At 26.5% G+C, this 26910-nt stretch overlaps 1 protein-coding gene across 1 annotated transcript; it reads left to right on the plus strand.

Moving 5' to 3' along the window:
• The first annotated feature begins 436 nt into the window (after positions 1-436).
• On the plus strand, positions 437-22069 carry LOC135924146 (hydroxysteroid 11-beta-dehydrogenase 1-like protein). The gene is made up of 7 exons (XM_065459195.1): positions 437-527; positions 18450-18577; positions 20574-20666; positions 20967-21177; positions 21223-21360; positions 21732-21794; positions 21978-22069. Exons 1-7 carry the CDS (start codon positions 437-439, stop codon positions 22067-22069), a joined length of 816 nt encoding a protein of 271 aa, XP_065315267.1.
• The last annotated feature ends 4841 nt before the right edge of the window (positions 22070-26910 follow it).

Here is a 26910-nt window from a genome sequence, read left to right on the forward strand (position 1 = left end):
AACTTGGGCAATGGGTTAACCCTCGATAAGTTTTGTTATTTGGGTGTTATGCTAAACGCAGATTGATATAGATTCTGCTGTTATTGCAAGGGTCATAGAAGCATGGAAGATGTTCAGAAAGATGTCGTCTATTCTAACAAATAAAAAAGTTTCTCTGAAGTTAAAGGGGAAAGTTTACGTAATATGTGTGAGGAGTTGCTTAGTTTATGGCGGCGAAGGCAATGAGAGCGACCCACAAAGCCAAATTTTAAAGAACAGAGATGAGGATGATTAGATGGATGTGTGGAGTATCTTTGGGAGAGAGAAAAACTAGCATGGATGCGAATAAGATTGGGTATAGAAATGATTGGAGTGGTAATACAAAAAAATAGACTAAGATGGTTTGGGCATGTGAATCGTAAGATATAAGATGTCTGGGTAAAGAGATGCACTTTTGATGGAAGTAGGAAGATCAAGACCTAGAGGAAGGCTCAAGATAATGTGGATAAATGTGATAACGGCGGATATGAGAAAAATGAATCTTACAAGTATAGATGCTCAGGACTGTTAAAAATGGAAAAGAAAAATCAGAGAAATTGGCCAACCTGGAAATCGCCATTAGACGGAGAAGGATAATAAATTTTATCAAAACATGCTATAAAATACTTATCATTCCTTTCACATTTTAATCAATTTTGAGAGAAATTGGTTTAATAGATAAAAAGTTAGGGGGTGGCTGACCAGTTGAAAAACATGACCATCCACTTATCCCTTACATAATTTTTATTCCAACTATTATAATTTCAGATTGATTCTAGCCAGATCAAAAATGCCACTTAATATGGATAATTTTTTTGAAATAAATAATAATACTATAAAAAATACTCAAATAAATTTTAATGATTTTTCTTATATAAAAAATATGTATAATTCCGAAAAGCTTAACCCGAAATAAAAATTATTTGTCGGCCCTTTAAAAAATATATTCTACAAAGATAAAATATTGGCGCCTTATTTGCAAAAATTTTAAAATATACCAATTATTAATTGACAAAATGTAATGATATAATATTTAAAAAATTAAGCCCGCCCGGCCTGATTTAAAAAATCTTAGGCCCATGAAATTATTTTTTTAAAATAGAGGGCCGGAACGTGATTTTCAAGTCCTAATGGAAATGTTATTATTGCTGAGATGCAATAAAAAAAATTATATTATATATATTTAAAATTTTAGTCATATTTTTTATTGAGAGGAGGGGGGGGGGTGGAGGGTGTGGGGGGGGGGAGGGTTATTAGCTTAAAATGATATTTGCCAGAATAGGAAAATTTTTCTCCCCTATCCTTTTTTAATTTTGATACTTGTATTTTTTAAAGTTTTTAATTTATGATTATAATGATTTGCCCTTAATTTTGTAACATTATGAAATAAATGATGATCTGATTTATTACTAAAGTATTTTAATTTTATATTTAATTCTTTTTATATTTTGGTTCTATTTGGTTCTTCAACTTATTAACATTTTTACACTTAGTTCTCCATATTTTTTATTACAAATATTTAGACGAAACCTTTTCAATGGAATTTATTTTAAAAAAATGATAGGGTAAAAATAATTTGTTTTAGTAAGGCTGTTATTCTCCAATATTTCATTCAAAATTACTAGTATTATGGTCACAGTTTGGTTCAAACTATGTCTCCTTTTGATCTTACATGCCCTAACTCAATACAAGAGGTCGGTTTCAGAAAATATTGTCCGGTGATAGGAAGAAATATTTAACCCTATGAGCATCTTAAGACATTCAATGATTTCTATCACTACCAAATTTTATAATTAGTTATACAAATTATTTTTTTACTAAATAATTTCTTCTTTTTTTTTTACTGATCAATAAATATCGAAATAAAAATTAATCATTCGCTTTTTCATAATACTTTTATATTTAATATGTTGACAAAAAATGGGGGGAGGGAGGGGGTATATATATGATATTGATAAAATTTGCTTTCGTAATTTTTTTAAAAATAGTTGACAGTTACTTAATTTTATTCTACTATTTCTCTAAAATTATCTCATATAAACCATATTGGATTAAATTTTGACCTTTTTCAAGTGCAGAAATTTACTTAGTAATAGTATAGGTTTACCTCACTAAACAAGCCAACCAATTATCTATTTAAATTGTAATAACCTTAACTTATATATTTAAAAAAAAGATAAAAATAATCCTTGATAAATAAGAAATATTTAAAATAAAAATACTAAATCATAAATTTCCACAAGCTGGACCCTACCGGCTGGAAAATTAGGACTTTGTTTGAAGCATCTTCCCCGGATATAACATGGCTATGCCTATGCCACTGGGCAGATAAGGGGTAAACTTAGTAGATCAGGATGGGAAGAATTTATTTATTCAATAATTATATTTTAATCGACATTCTAATTCTCTAAGCATTAAATATTTATACATATTTTATTTAAAAGTAGGTGAAATTACTTTTTCTATTGAGCCGGGAATATGCCATGTTGAAATATTGGTTAGAATTTATCCAAATACTATTTTAGGTATTAATGATTAATTATATTTTTTTTAATTATTATTGTTAAAACTTTTAAGTTGCTGTCATAGATAAATATTGGCGTCATTAGTAAAGAACCTAAGCATGCTTTTGCACCTAGCCTAACTAGACGCCACTAGTCCGATTTCTTAATACAAATAAAAATATTCCATGTTTTTACAAAAAATAAATTTCTCTAGATATCTGGATTGATGGTGAAAAATTTAGGGCCCAATTGATGAGCACATCATTTTCTCCTGAAACAAGTTTTTGGCCATCTTGGATCCGTGTTAACAAAAGTGAAACATCTACAAAACCTTTTGCCACGTATGATATTATCGTCAAAAACCCAGAAAACATAATAATTTTTAAGGTTTTATTATTAAAAATGTTTGAATTCTTTTTACTAAGTTATATAGTCTATAAATTTATATTTATACTTTTTTTAGTGCATCAAAACGCTCATGTTGGAAATCAAATATATACAAATTTGAAACATTTGTTCAAGATACAATTATTTATATTACCATACTAAATTTAATTAATCAATTGTAATTTTTTAAATATTCATTATACCCTTTAACAAAATTTTATTTGAAAAAATATAGCAAATATTATTATAAAACAAGCTGATTGCCCGTCAAAAATGATTGGGAATCTGAATTTTAATTTTAATTACCTTCTATCTTCTATTTGATACCCATATCAATATATATTTTGATACTGACCTCCCAATACATAGACACTGCCTCTAAGTCAAAAGATATTTTATTTACCTTTTATTTGATTCTCATATCAATATTTTGTGCTGATAAAAATATTATTGACCCCCTCCATCCTTCCCAGGTTGTAGACTCGCCTAACTAGAGTGATAATTATCATTACAATAAAAAAATATTTTAATCACCATTTGTTTGATGACTATATCAAATTTTGAGTGTTTACTTCTCCCCCTCCTGATCAAGTCCAACCAATTAAGACCAAGAGTGAATACTATTATTTCAGCCAAAATATATTTTAATTATTCTTTATTTGATACCCATATTATCCACCCTAGCTTCTATTTGATACCCATATCAATATCTTGTGTTGATAAAATATTCCTGACCTACCACGACATAGACTCGCTCATTTAGAGGATTATTATCATTATAATCAAAAGACAAAAGATATTCTAATTACCTTTTATTTAGTGTCGTTAAAGTTACTTTTGAAGCATAACTAGTTACAGTTACTATTTACATTTTTATAAATGTAACTAGTTATTAGTTACAGTTACATTATAAGTTACTTTCTGGTTCTTATAAATTTTAAAATGGTCTATTAATTCTAAAAATGGGTTTCAGGTTATGTATTAAGAATTAATGATTTTTTCACTCAAATATTTGCTAATATGATATTTATATATACAGTTGTTGCAAATATTTATTTTAAACTTACTGCAAATATATATATTTTAATGTTAATTCAAATAGAACTGTATAATATTGGAGTTTTTTCTGTCAAGAAAATTGTGATAATTAGAATTAGTGATCTGCATCGGGCCTAATTATTCAAGCCCGGCACGACCCAAAATTTTTTGATTAAGTTTTGCCCAGACCGGCCCGAACCCGAAATTTTTTTAAAAAAATTTTGTCGGCCAGGCCCGAATTTATTTAAATATAGAAATTAATTACTCAAAATAAACGATATATGTTATTTGGCGTCTACTTTCTATAAATTTTATATACAAACAATTATAAAAAAAATACTTCTTGTATTAATCTTATCCCATTTAGCGCTTATTAATAGAATTTTCTGGGGCGATAATTTGTAGGTACGTCCTGTCACTGTTATTCGATCTATTATCATTATTGTTTGATTAATGGACAACCCTATCTATCCTCAAATGGGGTAAAAGAAGGATGGTGATGGTCCATGGGGATGTGAAAAGGAAATATATTCAACATAAAATTGATAAATGATATATTTTAAAAAATTTCTAAGCCCGACCCGACCCGGCGAGATTTTCTTAAAAAATATTAGGCACGGCGCGGGCCTACTTTTGCAGATCTCTAATAAGAATTACAAGGGAAGGGTATTAGATAATTTATTTTTTATTTAATTATATATGCATGCATCCTATCCTATTGTATAATTTGGAAAACACTTTAGATCATAGAATTTACCTACTTTTTTTAGAAGGCTAAAAAATCCTGAACAAGAGGACCATGGCAAAAATACCCTAGATAATTCCCTAATTTTCAAAAAAATTAATTAGCCTATAGAATGAAGGTTATTTGATTATTCTTTTATTAAAAGAAAATGGTATTTGATATCTGCATTTTAATATTTTGTTTTTCTTTCATAGTCGTCTTTTCTTATTAGTAAGTAATGATAACTAATTTAGCATTTTATACAAAATTATTTAATTCCAAAATAATCGAAATCTTTGTCTTTCCTTATACTAAGTTTTATGCTCTAATTTAGAAAAATTTAAAAAAAATACATTTATATGAAATTCCAGATATTAAAAAATAGGTTTATTACTTAAATTTGATTAAAATCATAAAACCCGGCAATGTAACAATTTAAGAAAAGAAAATCTATTTGAACATATCCTTTGCGAACACAATCAGACCTTTAAACAAAATTTTAAATTTAATTTAAAATTAATTTGGCACAAAGCTAGCCCCTTGGAACCAAGGTTTACCCCTAGCTAGGGATTAAACATGTGTAGATCGTTTTGCCAGATCTTTTAATGTTAACTCCAACACTAGCTGAAAGTACAAAATATAAATATAGCCACCTTAAAAATCTTTTTGTTTGTTCGGGTAGTCAGACACCTGTAGATCATTTGGACCCCAAGCCCTAAAATTATTCAAAATAATAGGGCAAATGAATCACAGGTGATCTAAAAGAAGGCTTCTACCTACGACAAAGAATATCAATAGATTTGTCGATCCAACTGTATATATATATATGGGTCATTAAGGCCCGCCAACCAAACCTAAAATATATTATTTTATTTTTTTTATTTCTCTTCTTTTAATTATATATTTTTATAAAGTTATAGTGTACTAATTATAATTTTAATATTCTTTTATGATCAATTCACATATTAAAAATAAAATTAATTATTTGAATATATTATTTAGATTTATTCATACATATTTTTAGAAGTAACTAGTTACTTTTGGCAGTTACATTTCAAAAAATATAACTAGTAACAGTTACTAGTTACAATTTTTGAAATATAACTAGTTACAGTTATTTTTTAGAAAAAATTTAACTAGTTAAGGTAACTTGTTACTTTTAACTAGTTACTTTAACAACACTACTTTTATTTAATACAAGTCCAACCCATTAAGATTAAGAGTAAATAATATAGGGTTTCCCCAAAAAAAGATAAGTCCCAATCAAAAAAGGAAAAGTTCCAATCATAAAAGGAAAAGGTTCAATCAAACGAGTCAATCTTAAAGGGAAAAGGTTCAATCATAAAAGGAAAAGGCCCAAACAAAAAAGAAAAATTGTCAATCAAAAATGGTAAAGTCCCAAAGGTTTAGGAAAAAGTCCGATCTAAAAAGGAAAAGTGTCAAACAAAAAAGGAAAAGTGACAATCAAAATAAGAAAATGCCCAAAAGGAAAGGAAAAGTGTCAATCAAAAAAGGAAAATTTCCATTCAAGATTGTTATTTTTTAAATTTTAAATAAATTATAAATATTTTTTTCTTGTTAATTTTTCTTTATTTTTATTATTCCGTCATATTTTATTTCTAACCTTTTTTTCTTTACTTTATTTTTTTTACCATCTTTTCTCAATTTATTTTTCTTCTCATTTTTGATAATTCTTTTGTCTTATTAAAAATAATTTATAAATTTTCCCTGTTATTTTTCTTAACTTCTTTACACCATTTTTTAAACAATTCTTTCCTTTTTTTCTTCATACATAACAATATTTTGACATTTTTTCTCCTTATACTGCTATCTTTTACATACATTTCTTACCTTTTCCTCTTTAAGTCATTTTTAATCTATATTTTTCTGATCTTTTCTCAATTTTTTCTTCTTCTCATTTTCGATAATTCTTTTTTGTGATTTATTTTTAATTTTCACTTAATTTTTATATCTCAATGGCAGATAATTTTTTAAAGAATTTTTACATCAAAATATTGTTATGTGTGATGAAAAAAAAGGGAAAAAAATGTTAAAAAAATGGTGCAGAGAAGTGAAGAAAAATAACAAGGAAAATTTATAAATTTTTAAAAAGACAAAAGAATTATCAAAAATGAGAACAAAAATAAATTGAGAAAAGATAGTAAAAAAAAAAGTAAAGAAATCGCAAAAAGTTAGAAATAAAATAAGAAGGAATAATAAAAATTTAAGAAAAATTGACAAGAAAATAAATTTATAATTTTTTTTAAAAAAATTTAAAATATAACGATTTTCCTTTTTTGAATGGGAATGGGAATTTTCCTTTTTTGATTGAGACTTAACCTTTCCTTTTGGGACTTTTCCCTTTTTGATTGACATTTTTCCTTTTTTGAATGGAAACCCTGTATTTCCTCTTTTCATATCCTACTACATAACAATATTTTGACTTTTTATGATTTTTTCTAGTTATATTGTAATCTTTTACATACATTTTTGACCTTTTCAATCTATTTATCCATTTTTTTTTCTTCTCATTTTTCATAATTCTTTTTATTTCTCAATGGCAGATTAGAAGTTTTTACATATTAAATTATTTAATTACAATTGCGATATATAATATAGTAAGAAGCAAAAATTTATATTAACCATTAATAATTTCCCCTCTTTTACATTTTGGAATATAGGTCTCCATATTTCTAAAATAATTTTTTGGATTCTCCTCAGATATTCCTCTCTCTCCATGCTCTATAAAACGAATTAATTACTCCTCGTTATTGGAATATTGATTTCTGACAAAATCCTTCTATTGAAAAAACACATTTCAATGGGATTAAGATAAGGATTGTAAGATAGTAAATATTAGATTGTATGCCCTCTTCTTTCTATCGATTCCCTAATAGTATGGTTATGATGAAATGGACCATTATCCATCACAAAAATCATATTCATCATTTACCTTCTTCAAAATGATTTAATATTTCAATGATAATATAATTCATTGTCTTTTTCCTTGAACACTTTTAATAGCCTTTTTATTTATTTGTGAATATCCATATAACCGCCTCATTAAATTGAAAACCCACTCTCATCGATAAATATTATTTTCTCTTTCATATAGGCCACATCTACAAACCAATTTGCGTATTCTTTACGAATCTTGATAATTGATTCGGTATTTTCTCTAATTGAAGGTAGTGACATTCTTTTAAAGCTATACCTAAATCCTGATAGTAACCTTGATACCGTATTTTTTGATATTTCCACATCATATCTTTCTTTAATCATTTTACATAACTTTTTTAAAGATAAAGTGCAATCCAAATTTATACAAATTAATATATATTCTTCCTGTATTTAATTTCTTTTGTGCACGTGAACCTTCTTTGGGTAAACTATATTTTATTCCATTTTAAAGATGAGAGTATTTAATATTTGTCACTGTTTTTATCTTACTTTAAAACATGAAATTACAGACGCGTAAGCAGGAATTTGGTCTGGGGGGGGGATAATAATTTTTTTAAGAAATATCATTGAGCATAAATTTATTAGGACTAATAACTTTTCTAATACACAATTTTAAATTAATGTGAAAAAATTATATATATAAACCGGCATATAAAAAACTATAAAATAAATGTGAATTGAAAAATATTATACGGATATAACTAACGGCATTGAAAAACTATAAAATAAATGTGAATTATAAAATATAAAGTGAATATAACCACATTTTGAATTTTTTGAGCCTTTAAAATTTATATATAAAGTATAAAAAATTTAAATGTTGGAATTATATATTAATATACAAAAAGTTTCTTAGGAATAATTGTATTTTGTATGTTTTGAGCTAATTTTTCAATTATCTAATCCTTGCTTGGCGTTAAATGCCTATGAATATTTAAAAGATCCAAACCATTCAATCTACTTTCAGAAGTTTTACTTTATAGGTATGTTAGAGACTTGCAGGCCCTGCCCCCGGGTTGGACCGTATTTTAATTTTTTTAAATATACCCGGGCTGGGCCCGAAATTTTTTCTAAAAAACACCCGGGCTTAGCCTGAAATTTTTTTAAATAAAAATATCCGGGTCGGCTATATATTTTAAAACCAAATATTTGAAATCACCATTATTAGCTATAAAAATCAAAAATAAATATAATTTATTTTAGAAAAATTTGGGCCGGGCCTGAATTTAAAAAAGCCGTGCCGGGTCTGAAAATTTTTTTAAAAAAACCCTGGCCGAAAAATTTTTTTTGAAAAAATCTGGACCACGCCCTGCAAATGGTACATCTGCAGGGCTCTGTTATTCTTCTTACAAAAGAGAATGTTCTCTCATTAGTTTACTAATGGGAAGAGTTGCTAATATATATATAACCATTTTAATACATTGGGAATATAATCTAAAATGTGTTTGAAATAATGCAAAGCAATAGCATTTTTTGGGGCTAATCAACCATAGTTAATCTTTTAATCATAGTTATTCAGCTAAGGCACATAAGATACTTTGACATCTTCATGATAAAAATTTAACAAATATTTATTTTTTTTCTATCACCAACTGAAAAAGGTTGGGAAGGCTTTTGTGGAAGTTCTGCAGATGGGTAAGTTCTGCATGATGAATTAAAAACCATTCATTTATTTGGGTTATAAATGTATCTAAGAGATGAGACATTTGTTTTATAATACTCTTCTACTGATCCTATATTAATGTTTTGACGATGAGCTCAGGCGCGTACGCAATGCAGATGCCGGATTATATTTTTCATAAATATTATTGTTAATATTAATTTATATTTGTTAATATTTATTCCTATCTCATATATATATTTAATTACATTTATTTATCACATTCATCTACTAAGATTTTATCGATTGATTTCGATTTCAAGTTTTCCTTGGCGTAATTTACCTATTATTTTCAAATATTAGTGGCGTAATATTTATCTAAATTTCTAGTCAAATAATAATTATCTCTGAAACTCCATTTGTTTGGTTTATAGTTATTTTTAATAATAGTATTTTAAATAAATAATTAAGTACTAAATAAATTGTCTATTGAGATATTTGTAATATAAAATGTTATATATAAAAAATAAACTAAAGGCTAATAGTAAAAAACTAAAAAAAATTAATTTCTATCGGGCGGACAAATAATTTTTGTATAACAAAATAAAAAAAATCGGGTTTGGGCAGAGAAAATTTTTTTTAAAAAAAAATTCAGGTTCAGGGCCGGGTCGACAAAATTTAAAAAAATCAGGTTGGGGCAGGCTTGAAAAGGCCCGATGCAGATCACTAAGGGCACTACGATAACCCACTTTTCTTTATTTTTTCCTTTTATTACCATGAAAATATTATATAAGGCTTTTACCTCCTGTATAGTGTTGTTATTTTATTGTAAATTAAAAATATTGTTTTGTCCAAAAACTAATCAATGTTGACAAAGGTATAAACATGTGGATAATGGGATGAATTACAAGATACCGCTAAACGAGGTGAAATTTATATATCTATTTATTCTTTTTTAACGCGAAAAAAAAAATTTGACATATAAATAAGACACAAAAATGAATAAACAAAGGTTTGACAAACCGTGTTAGGAAGAGATAAAATTTTAAAATATTGTATAAAAAATAATTTTTTTTACTTATTTATAATATAGCAGGGTCATTTTAATAAATACATTTTATTTTATAATATTACATTTTCTTATATCCTTTTAAATATCTCCTAAGACCTATAATTTTTTTTTAGTCCCAGCTCAAAAATGAAAAATCTAAATCTTCAAGTCCAGCCCTGAATTTTTTTGGTAAGGTTCCGATTTTATTTTTAATCATTTTAGGGCCTTGTCCGAAATATTTAAAATTTCGTTATTTTGAAAAATTTGGTGTAGTTTGCAAATTTTTTCAAAAGGAGAAATATAGCAGTAAATGAATGTTAAATGTTCCAATTTATATGATTTTCCAACTAAATTTGTAGATATAATTCCATTGTGGATAACTAATAATCTGCGAATGTTTTTGGTAGAAAAAGGTCCTCAACGAATGGAGTATTTTAGTTTTCTACTAAACCAATAGACATTTTTCTTCTTCATCATATGCGAAGACATTCCAATAATCAATTAGTCTATCCTCGTTGGCTAGTGTACTAGATAAGTTGCAAATATAATTTTTGTTGTAAACATTTTTCAAATTCGAGATACAAATTTTCAAACGAAGGCTCTAATGATTGGAAATAATTCTCATTGCGAAAAATTATCTAAAGATTAGATAAATTTTATAGACCCCCAGATTGCTAATGTTGATGAAGAATTTCATATTTTATATGTTATTGTTGAGTCAAAAGCAGATCTATACGTGTTTAATATTTGTCCCTTTCCTTGAGTTCTAATAAAATGCTTTCCGCTATTCTCATCTTCTTAATAAAGTCAATGTGTTTTTGAAAAGTATTACATAAAATAGTTGTATAATTAAATAATATATTCTAATAAGAAAAAAAATTTGGAATAAGTATTGAATCCAATAATTTTCTTGCTTTTGAGAAAATATTTCTTTCAAACCATTATGATTTTTCAGTAGTAGCCTTAATAATCGGCTCTTCTAACTCCATAAAAGCTGTTACTGCTTGATGGCGGAGATTCGATCTCGTTGGACAAGCTTACAATTTCTTTTTCCCTGTTGGACAAGGAGTTTTTAGAGATAATTATTATTTGACTATAAATTTAGATAAATAATACGCCACTAAAATTTGAAAATAATAGGTGATATTACGCCAAGGAAAACTTGAAATCGAAATTAATTGATAAAATAACTTAGTAGATGAATGTGATAAATAAATGTAATTAAATATATATATATATGAGATAGGAGTAAATATTAACAAATATAAATTAATATTAACAATAAAATTTTTGAAAAATATAATCCGCCCCCCCCCCCTTTGCCTACGCGCCTTTGAAGCTATATTTTTGATAATATCCTTTTTTAACGCGTCAAATATCAGAGCTTTTGTTTCACTGTTAATGTTTTTGCCTATCATATCTTCATAATATTATTTTTTAAAACAAAAAAAAATTCTTTTAGAATATATACTCAACAAAAGGAAGGAATGACAAAAAATACTAAAATAGATTATAACATTAACCTCATTTTTATGTTTAATTATTCATAAATCAAAGAATATAGTTTTCAAAATATTTACAAAAAATTATTTATTTGTCAAAAATATTGATTGCTTCTTGCATAAATATTAAAATTTTAAAAATAAGAATTTAAAAATGATTATATTTTATTAATTTACATATCGTTTGGTATTATAGTTCAAACTTGTTTAATTTTAATAAGGTACATTATAACTAGTGATCTGCATCGGGCCTAATTTTTCAAACCCGACCGAAATTTTTCTTAAAAATGTTTTGTCGGCCTTGCCCGAACCAGATTTTTTTTTATTTGTTATACAAAAATTATTTGTCCGCCCGATAGAAATTAATTTTTTTTAGTTTTTTACTATTAGCCTTTAGTTTATTTTTTATATATAACATTTTATATTACAAAAATCTCAATAGACAATTTATTTAGTATTTAATTATTTATTTAAAATACTATTATTAAAAATAACTATAAACCAAACAAATTATAATTATAATATTAAACTACACAACTATAAATTACCTTCATATCTATAATTATTATTTAAAAATATTAAAGCATCAACATTTTCTGGTTTCAATCTATTTCTTCTTTATTCTAATAGCCTTCCAGTCTTGAAAAAGTTCGCTCTGAAGTTGTGGACGTTGCAGAAATTGATAGAATCTTTCTAGGAATTGCTAGAATCTCTCTAGCCAATTTTGTTATCTTTGGCAATATAATTTTATTTTTACTCCACCATTTTTATATCTTTTTCCGTATTTATATTTTCTGTATTCTCTTTTATATTCAAATTCATATAAACTTCGAACTCATCTGTTTCCTTTTTTTGATATTCCTCCTCATTGTCCTCCCATCTTTTATATTCATACAATTTTAACAATTTAGAAATTAATTTACCTTTAGATCTTTTATGAGATTCCACAATTTGAGAAACGCCTTGTATATCCAAATCTATAGTATCCAGAGTTGTTAAAGTATCTAGATACTGTAAAAAATGTTTGTATCTAGATAGATTTTTGATTAAAGTATCTGTATCTATTTTTAGATACTTTTAAGATACATTTTGATATACTTTTATTTAACGCTTTTTTATATTATAAATAAATATACTTGAATGTAAAAATTATTTTATTTCATATGAGCATATAACTTAATATTAATATATATTAAAAAATTATATATATATGTAAAATATTAAAACTTGTATATAAAAAAGAATATATAAATATTAATTAAATATTATGTCCGAGTTATCAATAACAAGAAAATTCTGATATTACAATCTCAAGGAATTTGCCATTTTTAATTGCAATGGAATTGGTATTTTATTCTATTATATTAATTTTTCCGATTAACATTGAGGACGAATATGACGACATTCCATGGCCAATTTATAGACCATATTTTAAAATAATATCTCATAATAAAGAAAACAAATCTCTGTTAGTAAAATGTTTGCCATGTTTACCAAAAAATATACAAATTTCTGTTAGCATTAGCTCAACTTGTAACATTGTAAAGCATTTAAGGGTATAAATACTAAATATATGTTTACAATTTTAAATTTTAAGAGAAAACATCAAACACTCCTAATCTAAATAAAAAAGGGGAAGGAGAAAAAATCTATTGAAGAAAATATTGGACTAGGCTCATCGTTCATTGATTTTTTTTCAAGAGACCTCAGACTTTAACCCAAACCATTTTAGATGATTTAATATCTGATTTTATTATAGATAGCATTCAGCCATTTTCAATTGTTGAAAATCCATCATTTATAAAAATGATCAAAACATTAGCTCCACAAAAAAATATAATTTGCAGACAGACAGTGGTTGCTAGAATTTCCTAAAGATGGGAGAATGAAAAGAAATAAATCATTAAAAGTCTAATAGAACCATCGTTAATATGCACAACAGCAGATTGTTGGAGTGCCTATCGCTGGTAAACATATTTCCCACATTATTAAATTGAAAAATTTTAAACAAATGAACCTGAAATTTTGTTTACCACTCTTAAATGCCTTACTTAAAGGAATTGAAGATAGGTAAATTAATAATAAATTAATCAGTATTTAATAATTTATTGGGACAATTTTTGAAGATGAAAATATTTTGGCAACTATGCTTCATCCTTTTTTTAAACTAGATTGGACATGGTTGCAAATTTTATTAAAAAAAACAATTAATACAAAGATTAGTTGAGGAATTATCAAAGTCTTCAAATGAGTGCAAATTAACCTGTGAAAAAAAATAAATAATTTAATATCCGATTTTTTTCAGTATCCCACAGCAGGAGATATGATTTTTAATGATTTAAATTCTGATAATCAACAAATTTTAAATAGTTTTTCCAAAAATGAATGCCGAGATTTTAGTATTTTTAAACAATATCCTGATATAAAAATGTTATTCATTAAATATAACACCACAATCCCTTCTAGCGCCCCTGTTGAAAGACTTTTTAGTATAGCTAAAAATGTCTTTACAGATAAACGAGGATGTCTTAAACCAAAATTTTGAAAATATTTTATTACTGAAATCTAATAATTATTTATAATCATTTAATCATATATTATATTATTTTATTAATGATATTTAATAATTATTTATATTAATCATATATTATATTAATAAAGTCATTATTTTAGTTATATTTTGATAAATGCGATATCGAGTCAATAAATTTTTTAGATCATTTCATGAATTTTCACAATAGAATCCTAATTTAGGTTTATTCAAACCTAAATTGTATCTGTACCTAGATATATTTTAAATTGTATCTGTCAAGATAACTTTTTAGAAGCTGTATCTGTATCTAGATAAATTTTTAGACTATGTATCTGTATCTAGATCCATTAGTATCTTTTAACAACTCTGATAGTATCAATTGAAGATTTACAATATTCTTCAGAATTAATTACATTCTTGACTGAGTACTCTGCTTCTAATCTTTCCATGGATGTCAACATTCTTAATTTTCTCTTTTTGGGGCATAAAAATGTTACTATTATGTAAAATATCGATTTTGAATTTAGATAATAAAAAAAATTTTAAATTGGTTTTTATTTGTTTTATTTCATTGTTTTGATAAAAAGTATAATTTAAATACTTAAAGCATAACAGTACTTTATATAAAGTAGAAATAATATCTCCTTGCAGTCCTTTAGTAGCTTTATCAAAGGATGTAAAATATCAATCGAATTTTTCATAGTTTTCTCCAAGTTTTCCATTTTATTAATATCACCCTTGAAAATATCATATTGATTATAAATAGATTTCAACACATATAGTTTCAAATTCCATCTTGTTTCAATATTTTGCTGTAATTTTTTGTCTAAAAATGATATGCCACTTTGTTTAAAATACATAGTTAATTTTTTTAGCAGAAATAAGGGTTTGATATATATTGGAGCGATAATTTCAAGGATTGTTCCTTAAAAGTTTCGTAGAACTGTATTTAACAGATATGCGCTGCAATTTAATCTGGTATATATTTATAGGGCTTTAATTATATTAGCTCTTGATCAGATATAAATATTATATTTTTCACGGGAATTATTTTAATTGTGGCAAAATTCTGTATCATTTTCTTATGTATGTTCTCAGCGGTTTTTTCTTTTCTTTAAATTTACTAGTAAATAAAACATGTTTATATAAAGTTTCACCTTCGATATAATAAATAGAAACGGTTAAATAGGAAAACCGTTTAAAGGAATCTGTTCACATATTAGTGGTGGCAGAGCAGTTTTTATCAAACAATTGATCATTTATTTTATTCATTAAATTTGTTTTAATTTGATCTGTCATAACCATTGCATTTCTTGATAAGGTAGTTTGATGGGGAATAATCCCGCTACAGTCCGGTTATCGAGTCAGAAGCACGCATGTCCTTGGCGCAAATGGTATCACATATATTTTTTTAATAGTTATTAAGTATATATCTATAGTTTTCATTTGAATATACTGAGTTTTAGGAATAAAGGAATCGTCATTCTTAACGCACTTGTGACGTATTGAGTGAGAATTACCAGATATACTTATATATTGTAAAATACTTTTACATTTTTTACATTTAACATAGTCAATTTTTTTATTTTTATCATCAAAAACATCTTAAAAATTTTCCTATATTTTGTTTCTACCTTAATGGGGCATACAATTATATGTCGCATTCTTTATGTGATTTCAAAAAAAAAAATATATATAATTTAAATATTGTGTGGGGTAAGGAATAATTTTATCACATAAAATATTTATTATGGGTATCAAATAGAAGCTAATTAAAAAATCTTTGACTAAAAAAATAGTATATTCATTTTTGGTCTTAATGGATTGGAATATATCTGAGAGAGGGGAAGATTAAAAAAAATTAAAATTTGATATGTGTATCAAATAAAAGATAATTAAAATATCTTTGGACTACAATATAATATTTATAAGAGAAATATTAATTATTTTTAATATATAGGTCATCGCCTTAACAGAAATAAAATGATAATTTTTTGGGCTTCAGAATGTTTCGAAAGGCGGAACCGAACATTACCGGAATATTTATCCGAAATGGGAACAGCACAGGAACGCAAAATGACCCTGTTCCAGGTCCCATTCAAAATATATATTTTATATTTGCATTAAATTTAAATATTATTATCTAATTTTATTTTATTTATTGCAAAATATAATATGAAACCACCTCCTAATTTCTTTAAAAACTTACTTATTTTTTTTGATATTCAATCAGGCAAAAAAAGAAGAATATGAAATAAATATAGGATTAATATTTATATTATATTGATGATGTTGTTGCTGGTCTAGACCGAGGGCTGACAGGCATGTCCTGGAGGATTCGATCTCAGAATGTCTTCCATAACTCCTATTTATCCGCTAAAAAAATAAAATTATAATAAAAATAACCAATCTAATTTATATGAATGTTGGTAACCATTATTTTAATTAATCTGATTCAATATTATTATTAAAATATGATAATCATTAATAATATAAAGAGAGTTTTGTTGTTATTAAACACTTCTGCGAGAAAATAATCACGATTTGTAATATCATAAGTCAAGTGGAATTAACATTAATATTATTAAATTTTATTAATTTTTTTAAAAATCAGTCCGTCTCCAAAATTATAAATTTTTAATGTATACACAATATTATAAATAAATAAAAATTCATTGTCTACTTCTATTTGCCATTGCTAATATTTCTTCCTTTAAAAAAAAATAATGTAATAAATAACTATATTTTACCTAATTTTCACCTTTCAGCTTTATTTATTTAAAGCAAACATTAAAAAAAATATTGTAAATGAGGGGATGGAAAAAATTGTTTATTCTGACAAAAATGATAAATTTTATTTTTTGCAATATAAATTTAAAAAAAAAGAGTATAATTTTACCAATTTAAAATTTACATTCCTTTTAATAAGTAATTAAAATTAAGTCTCTTTTTAATGCTTATAAAAATTATTATTACTTCGATCTGTATTTGGGGAATTCGATCTTGGTATAAGAGGAGAAAACATATGAGCTATGCTAAGCTTATTTCACAAGGTAATGAATGTGTTACCGATAATGATTTTTTTTACATTTTCGATTATTTTATAAAACATTATGGTCCAGTCGTGCTTTAAAATGCCATCTTTTTTTTGATTGAAATGCTCAAAAGAATGTTTTTTTCTCAATTGGATAGTATTATAGGTGTGCTGATTACACTTTCGCCCTTATATTAGAAGTAATTCTTGTTATGTTACTATTAAAAAAAGATAAAAGGGAAGTTAAGGCATCTTAGTTGTATATAAACTATATATTTTTTAATCATTTTTTAAAATAACTACCAAACGCTTAATTTCTAATGCCAAAACACGAGAGCGCTTAGGTACAGCCTTAGAGTGCACACAAATTGAACCTTTCAACGCAGCGTTTCAAAACGCAAATTATACATTTCAATTACATTCGTTTAAATTGGAAATATTTCCGTTTTGCATTTTAAATTATCTATTAAAAAACAAAATATCTTGCATTTTATGAAACGTTTTTAAATTTAAAGTGATAGCATGGTTACAACATTTTCTAAAATGTAAAATAATTATATTAAATGATACACAAAAAGATTTGCTAATTAAATATAGGCATGCCTTTTTTTTGTTTAGAATTTAGACGTTTCATATTGAAAAAGTAAAAGTTAACGCTTCAATATAAACATATTTATTTGAGTTTTGCGTTGAAACGTTCAATTTGTGCCCACTATTACGCTGCATTTACAGTAAACGCGTTATCTTTAAGCGTTGCCCTATTTAACGTAACGTTATTACAACTGATTGAGTTTTAATAATAAGATAAATCTAAAATAGAGATAAATATTTTATATAACATTTTAGAAAAAGCATATAACTTTTCATCAAATTCGTTATTATTTTTATAATCGTATCGCATATTTTTTAGCAACGCAAGCAACATATGTTTTTCAAATTTTATCCTAGAGTTATCATCATAACGCCATATTTATAATATACCTACTTATTGGTTTATTCTTGTAATAATGCTGCGTTAAGTAATGTAACGTTAGAACAAACGGCGTTACTATAAATGCGGTCTTCCTTATTTTTTTGTAATTTACATTTATTCATAGATTTATCTGGGAGAGTGGTAGTATTAACTGGAGCTGCAAATGGAATAGGAAAGCATTTAGCTTTACAATTCGCTAAAAAGAATGCGACCTTAATTATAACCGATAAGAACCAAATACAATTAATCAAAGTATTTATCAATTATTTAAAATTTATTTTTATACGCAAAAATAAATAAAACTCTTTTAAAAAATTTAGAAATGAAATGTGTAAAATTCTAATTTATTTTCATATAATAAAAATATTAATAGATAGTTAAATTTATATACTTTACAGTTAAGAATATTAAGAGTATATATCCGAATCATAATTTATTTTATTTGCAAAACAAAATCGATTTTGATCGATTTTATAAAATCTTTTAATGAGATCCATATTTCTTTTCCCATCGCTAGTGTTGTTAAACGGCTCACTTATTATTTTATTCAAAAATATATTAAGCAAGCCTGAAGATTTTGGCCATAGATGCCATAAAGGTTTGTACATTGAAATCTCGAGGTTTGGGCAATATGCCGTTTTAAAAATTAGCTCAAATCGAGCCGTTTTACAACACTACCCATCACTGACTAATAGCGCTTTATTTGCACTACCTTAATTATATCATTTTTTTAAACATTGTATCTATTTTAAAATATAATAAAATGTCTCTTATATAGTTACAATAAGTCTGCAATGGGCAGGTAAAAAGAAATTAAACATTGGGCGAGTGAAGGGGTGGTTAAAAAATATTATTAAACAATGGGCGGGTGATGAGGGGAGGTAGCGAATTCGAAATATTTTTCTGGCTAAATGAGTAGAACAGACTTATATTTTATTTAAAATCATTTTTTTATGTCATAATATTACATATTTTATAAGTTTAAGAAAAAAAATACATTAAAATACAAAAAATAAAGAGGCCAACCAACTAATGAAATAATTTTTAAACATTGGGGGGGGGGGGGTTAAACAAAATTTTTAGATAAATGGATGGGCGTGGAAATTTTTTTAAAAATAATGGGCGGGTGAGCGGGTAATAATGGGAGGGCATTTGGGTTAAGACCTGCTCATTGCTGACCTCTAGTTTAGGCTACGTTGATATTAGAAAGAAAATATTCCCCTGAGAATCAATATTATTTTTCTAATTGAAATCATCAGAATAAAATTTTGAGATGGCAGAAAAAATCCATATTGTCAAAACAAAGCAAGATTAGCAAGATATCTCAAAATAAAATTATTACATATTATATTTAAAAAAACAAAAGAAAAGAGAAAGAAGGGCATAATAAATAAATATAATTGAATTGAGATACCTTGCCAGTTTATTTTATTTTATAATTATATTATTACCATTATTATATTTATTTGGAGGTGGGGAGGGGGCAATGAGGTGAGCAATTACCCATATCCAGCTCTCAGACGTTACCAGGATTTTGTTAGGGGGGGGGGTATTAGGTAAGTTTTTCGCTAGTAAATTATATTGGAGGTCTTTAGGTCTACTTATTGTAGGCCTTTGGCTATGTTAGGTTTTTATAAAAATAATATTGGGTTTTCACTTTTTTGTTTATATATAAAAATGCTTTTTTTATAGAAATTTGGATTCCAGTTGATATTTTTGCAAATTATTCTTTAAATTCTTGTTTATGGTGATATATTGTATATATTTTTGGAAGAAAGTGGCGTGGGGGTGTAAAAGGAAATTTTTTATTAGTTTAAAATGATATTTACAAAACGCAAAACGATTCACCCCCTTCCCCCCCCCCCCACCCCTTATTAAACCTATCATTCAGCTGGATAACCTAATTTTTATTATTAATTATAAGAATAGGAATAAAAATTTCAAATTTTATAACATTTTTTGAATCTTATTATATCATTTTTATAAATTTTTTTATACCCTTCATGGTTTACGGTGTTCACTAAATTTTCCTCAAGCTTTATTTCAAATAGAAAAATAGGTAAGAGACCATTTAAATTTTCAAATTTATGAACAATATTAAAATTATCCCTGTATTTTCCGTTAAAAAATGAATAGAAAAGTGCTTCCCTAAAGAATTAAATTATCATTCTTAAAATTTTCTGGCCCAATATATGATGATTTATCTATTTAAGGTTAATACTAAAATCTATTTTATAACACCAAATAGGTTAAAAATTTATGCGAAAAAGAAGGTTGCAAAGTTTTAATCATGGATGTTACGTATCAAGGATCCCCGGAAAAGGCTAAAAATTTTATTAAAGTATAGTATTTTTTAAATTATTAAAGAATTTATGCATAATACTAAGATTGCCATCTCTATAGCTCTTATCATTTCAGCGTTCTAAAAAGTCCAATTCCTATTATTTACGTCTGGTAATAGAAATAAAGTATGCTGAGCACTCTTTAGCTTCTTACCAGCCAAGCTTATCGTTATACATACATATGTTTTCTTAATAAGCATGTATACAAATTGAAAGGTTTAAACGTCAAAGCAACGGGTGGTTGATATTAATATTTAGAAATTTGAACTTACACTAAAAATCCATTCTTTATTTATAAGATAATTGAATCCAAAATTCAAAAAATTGATTACTTGATTCTCAATCACGCTGAATTTCAGGAATTTTCATTATGGGAAGATTTAAAAAATTTTGAACTCGTTACCAAACTATTCAACTCTAACTTTTTCTCTTACATATATTTGATAACCTATGCCATGCCAATGTTAGAAGTTTCAAATGGAAGAATAATCATCATGTCATCTTTAGTAGGTTTCATAATATGCATATAGTAATATATTAAAATTGTATATTTAGGAAAAGTTCCTCACCCCTATTTATCCTTATATGGGGCCACGAAGTTTGCTCTGGATGGTTTTTTTGGTTCACTAAAACGAGAATTGATTCTTGCGAATAAAAATGTAAATGTTACCTTTATATACCTAGGATCAATAAGTAAGCTATTATTGATTTTAATTTTCTAAAACAAATAAAACCTTATTTAAGGTGCGAATACTGTATCATTGAAAATTTATATAAAGGAGAAGGTGGGCAGAGCAGAGAAAAGGGAAGAGGATAATATCAATGATATAAAATGGATAATTCAAAAAGTAGATAAGGCGAAAATAGTTTTAGCGAACATAACAAAAATTAGGAGCCTTCGTTTTAAAAGAGTCATTTCTAAGGTTTATCGTTCTTCTTAGGGCCTTACTTACAAAATATTAAAATAGAATAAGAGATAGAAATGAATGAGCAGGAATTATGACTGGGTAAAGTGATTGATATGATATATACAATATTATTATAAATAGTATTAATATTTTTAGATACAAAACAAGCCTTAGCAAACATCGAAACCTTTAGGAATGGTAAACTCAAAAGACTGATTAGTTTTACAGATGTGGGGAAAGCTTGTAGTGAAATCATACATGCCATACATATGGGATACGATGAACTCTACTTACCATATTGGACAGTGTTATTAACTATATATTTTAACAGATGGTTCCCTTGGCTAGAAAGATATATTACGAATAAAATATTTTCTATGTAATAAATGGTAATAAAATAAGGTATCAAAGATTACATCGACGATTATCAAGCTGGTTTTAGGGTCAGAGGGAATGGGGTGTTAAACAGATGCCTATACTATTCGGATTTATAGTGAAAAATTTTCACTAAATTTATTATAATGCAAAATTGACTTTAAAATATACTAATGCATTATTATATTGAAGCCATGCCTTCTCTTCGAAATTCTTTGAAAGATTTTCGGTTTATTTCAATTATACAAATTCTTGTCATGGTCGAAGTTCTTTTAGTATATTTGGAGATAATTGAATGAGGAGGAGGGTATTTAATAAGGTGATTCTTTCATCCCCCATCTCTTTCCTAAGTATTCTTAATATCGTTTCTAATATCAAGTTTAAATTTAATTTAGAATCTGAATTTCTGGTTCAGGTGCAAATATGTTGGTAGCGATCAATTTCATAGGGAAAAACTATAGGTCTTGCAGTGGAGCGCTTGCAAAAGGGGATGCTAATTTATTATTGAAAAATTTTCGAAATTTTTTTAATTCTATTTGTACCCTCTTGTGGCTGGCCTTTGCCTCCCATTCTGCAGGGTTAGGTCTAAGAATTTAGATCTTCGACTATAGTTATTTATAATATACATATATTTCGGTAATCAAATTAAAAGAATATCTAACTCGAATGATTTGCCATTATAACCAATGAAAAATTATTAAATACTTAATCTAAAAACCTCATTCTTTCGATTTTCTTAACGAGAATTTATAAAAATATTTTATACCATGATTTTGCATTTTACTGAATTAAAAGATAAGTGATTCAAAAAAGAACATTATTATATGGAAAAATCAATGCAGAAATGAGTTATACGACCTTAACGTATTCTATGTTTAGGTTTTGTTTTATGATGATGTGTAAGATAATATGATAATATATACAATAACAATGATAACTTATTATAAATAGATTATATAACATTTTTTCCATATAAAATATATTGATTTTAAAAATTATAATATTAAAATGAGCTAATGCCACAAGAAAATAATATTTATTTAAACATGGCCTAAAAAATTGGAGGCAAATTTTTAAAAAATAGGATGCTAATCCATTTAATTTTGAAAAAGGTAACGATGCCACTGAGGCACTATAGTAAATAAGGATAAAACTGAGAAATGCTTTTTAAGTAAATCTCTTACTGATAATTGTAACAGCCTCAAAGTTATTGATCGGGTGTCAATCTCCTTATTTGGGTCTCCATTAAATAGTTTTAATCCGATAGTAACTTAATAACTAGCGTAAATAAAACAACTTTTTTGCTTAGTCATACTGTAAAATTTTCCACCCGTAAATCTTGGTATTTGATAAGGAAATTAGAATGGCTTTCAAAAATTTTGAGGCATCTTCTTTATTATTTCGCTTCCCTTTTCTTCCTAGATTTAAAAAAAAAACTTCCTAGAAGTTATTCTTAGCATCAACTTCTCTTAGTTTAATTGGGCAATAGTCACAATTCTGAACGCAAAAGTGGGCTTAAATTTATTCCTCTCAATTTGGTAATTTGTTAGCCTCCCTTTCATCCCATCAATGCAAGTAGATTATTAGTAACTTGTGAAGGGAAGAGATAGTCTTTTTGAAACTGGTTGTGATGGAAAAAATATATATCTCTTTGATAGTTCACAGAATAAAGATACTTTCTCAACCTTCTTCTGGTTAATTTTAAGTGGTGGGTTATAATCCTTTCATTGAAAAAACAGCCTTTATCATATATTTGACAAACCTGAGCAATGAACAGCTAGAGGAAGTTCAAGGTGCCATTCTTGTTTTATTGCTATCAATTAATGAGTTGGGGGTAATTTAAGATTTCACATGTATTTCCCAGATTTTCCCTAAACATCATTACCCCAATTATAACAGTTGAAAAGTCTAAAATTACAAAGTATCACTACCCATCAGATTTTTATCATCACAATAGCTATTTATACCAATGAATCCTTTAGACTCCCTAGGGTAAACTTTTTTCAGATTTTAGACAAAAAATTTTAAATTTATGGGGATCGTGGATCAAATTTTAAAAGTTTACATTCAGTTTAAATAACTGTGTTCCGAGGCAACAATCTGAGTTTACTCAAAATTCAATGACGGCCTTCTTATTCTATCTTTTTTTAAAACATATTTATATGTATTTTTTTATATATGTTTTTATATTGATATCGTTTTTATAGTTGTTTATTTATAATTTATTTGTTATTTTTTAAAATAAATAAATTTGACCTCAAATAAAACAAAATGTATTGGCAATTATCATAAAATTATATTTATATACATTCAAGTTAACTGCAGTGATTTCTAATATAAAGGAGGGAGGGGTATGCCTCAAAATCATTAAAATTTAATGAGAATATTGAGTAAGTAAAATGTAGTTTTGAAAACCCTATCCAGATTAAATAAATTGAGTTGGGATTAAATTTTATGGGGAAGGGAATTTGGATAACCTTATTGGATATACTTCCTTATGTTACTCCCATTCAAATTAATCACTCAATTATCTGACCTATGAAATTTAACAATTTTATATAAATTTATTAACATATACAACTTCGTCAATCTCTTATAGAAAAGTTGAGTATACTATAATAAAATTGGTAAAAATAAAATTATGATATTTAACGGGAGGATCTTTTTATCTATGGACTACACCTTGCTATCAGGCGCGTACGCAGCGGGGGGGGCAGAAAGACAAATCCCCCCCCCCCCCCCCCCAAAAAGCCAAAAAATGCAGATGCCGGATTATATTTTTCAAAAATATTATTGCTAATATTAATTTATATTTGTTAATATTTATTCTTATCTCATATATACATATATATATATATATATATATTTTATTTATCACATTCATCTACTAAGTTATTTTATCAATCAATTTCGATTTCAAGTTTTCCTTGGCGTAATTTACCTATTATTTTCAAATTTTAGTGGCGTAATATTTATCTAAATTTCTAATAAAATAATCTGAAACTCCTTGTCCAACAGGGAGAAAAAAATTGCAAGCTTGTCCAACGAGATCGAGTCTCCGCCACAGTAACAGCTATTTTGGAGTTAGAAGAGCTGATTATTAATGCTATTACTGAAATATCACAATGGCTTGAAAGAAATATTTCCTCAGAAGCAAGAAAATTATTAAATTCAATACTTATTCCAAATTTTTTTTCTCATTAGAATGTATTATTTAATTATACAACTATTTTATGTAATACTTTTAAAAACATAACATTGACTTGATTAAGAAGATGAGAATAGCGGAGAGCATTTTATTAGAACTCAAGGAAATAGAGCTAGTGTTGTTGAAGAATTTTATATTTTATATGTTATTGTTGAGTCAAAAGCAGAGCTATACGTGTTAAATATTTGTCCCCCTCGACTTGCAGCAAGCAAGCTCATCATCAAAATATTAATATAGGATCAGTAGAAGAGTATTATAAAACAAATGTCCCCTCTCCCAACATTTTTCATATGGTGATAGAAAAAAAATATAAATATTTGTTATATTTTTATCATGAAGATGTTAAAATATCTTATGATGCCTTATTAGCTGAATAACTATGATTAAAAGATTAACTATGGTTGATACAGTCCCAAAAAATGCTATGGATGCTTTTTATTTCAAACACATTTTAGATTATACTCACAATTATTAAAATGGTTATATATATATTAGCAGCTCTTTAGTAAACTAATGAGAGAACATTCACTTTTTTAAGAAGAATAACAGAGCCTTGCAAAGGTACCATTTGCAGGACCAGGCCCAGATTTTATTTTAAAATTTTTTCCGGCCCGGGTTTTTTTTAAAAAAATTTTCAGGCCCGGCCAGGGTGTTTTTTAAAAAAAAAATTACGAGCCCGGCCCGGGTAAAAAATTAAAATACGGTCCGGCTCAGGGGCCGGGCCTGCAAGTCTGTGAAAAACATACCTCTGAAATACAACATCTGAAAGTAGATTGAATGATTTGGATCTTTTGAATATTCATAGACATTTAACGCCAAGCAAGGATTGATAATTGAAAAATTAGCTCAAAACATACAAAATACAATTATTCCTAAGAAACTTTTTGTGTATTAATTTATATTTACAACATTTAAATTTTTTATACTTTATATATTTTAAAAGCTCAAAAAATTCAAATTTCAATTTTGGGTCATTTAGGTGATTCATATCGTGGGTTATATTCACTTTATATTTTATGATTCACATTTAAATGCCGGTTTATATATATAATTTTTTTAATTCACATTAGTTTAAAATTGTGTATTAGAAAAGTTATTAATCCTAATAAATTTATGCTTAGTATTTTTAATTAAAAATATTATTTCTTAAAAAAATTTATTATCCCCCCCCCCCCCCCCCCCAGACCAAATTCCTGCGTACGCGCCTGCTTGCTATATATAATATATATATATATATATGGTTTTTAAAATGATTCCCCTTGGGGGCTCAACTAAAAAAATTTATGGGGAGCTTCGTCCCCCATACCTCCCCCCCCCCAATTTGCGGGCATTTGGCCGGGTTTTATATTGATATATTGTATTTTATAAAATTTGTTAACTCTGAACAATTATTCTGAATTTCGTATTTTGTATATTATGCATACAAAATAAACTGGCATATAAATAATTAAAACAATACAAGACATTTCTAAAAATAATATTTTTTAATAAAAAATCTATTTATTACAGTATAAAATATTTTCGATGGTTGATATAAAAAAATTTTGCGTCTAAAGAATTACAAGTGATAAAAAAGATTAATTAATTCATACATATGCCTCAATTGATATGGTCTTTAAAAACCACATAAGGCTATATAATTCTTAGCAACTTACATTGATAAAAGATCATGAAAGTAATATAACTTTCTGTTACCATTTTAGACAATGTTTTATAGAATGGACTAATAAGAAAAAATTTATAGGCCTTACC

Source organism: Gordionus sp. m RMFG-2023, chromosome 2 (assembly GCF_954871325.1).
Source record: "Gordionus sp. m RMFG-2023 chromosome 2, tfGorSpeb1-WG-v2, whole genome shotgun sequence".
Taxonomy (NCBI): domain Eukaryota; kingdom Metazoa; phylum Nematomorpha; class Gordioida; order Chordodea; family Parachordodidae; genus Gordionus; species Gordionus sp. m RMFG-2023.

Bases quoted from the DNA above. Each gene is read 5' to 3' on its own strand.
- LOC135924146 (XM_065459195.1), top strand. From the start codon at position 437: ATGGAAGTAGGAAGATCAAGACCTAGAGGAAGGCTCAAGATAATGTGG. The intron at 20,667-20,966 runs GTATAGTATTTT...TTTATTTATAAG, and splicing joins AGGCTAAAAATTTTATTAAA to ATAATTGAATCCAAAATTCA. The intron at 21,178-21,222 runs GTTTCATAATAT...TTGTATATTTAG, and splicing joins CATCATGTCATCTTTAGTAG to GAAAAGTTCCTCACCCCTAT.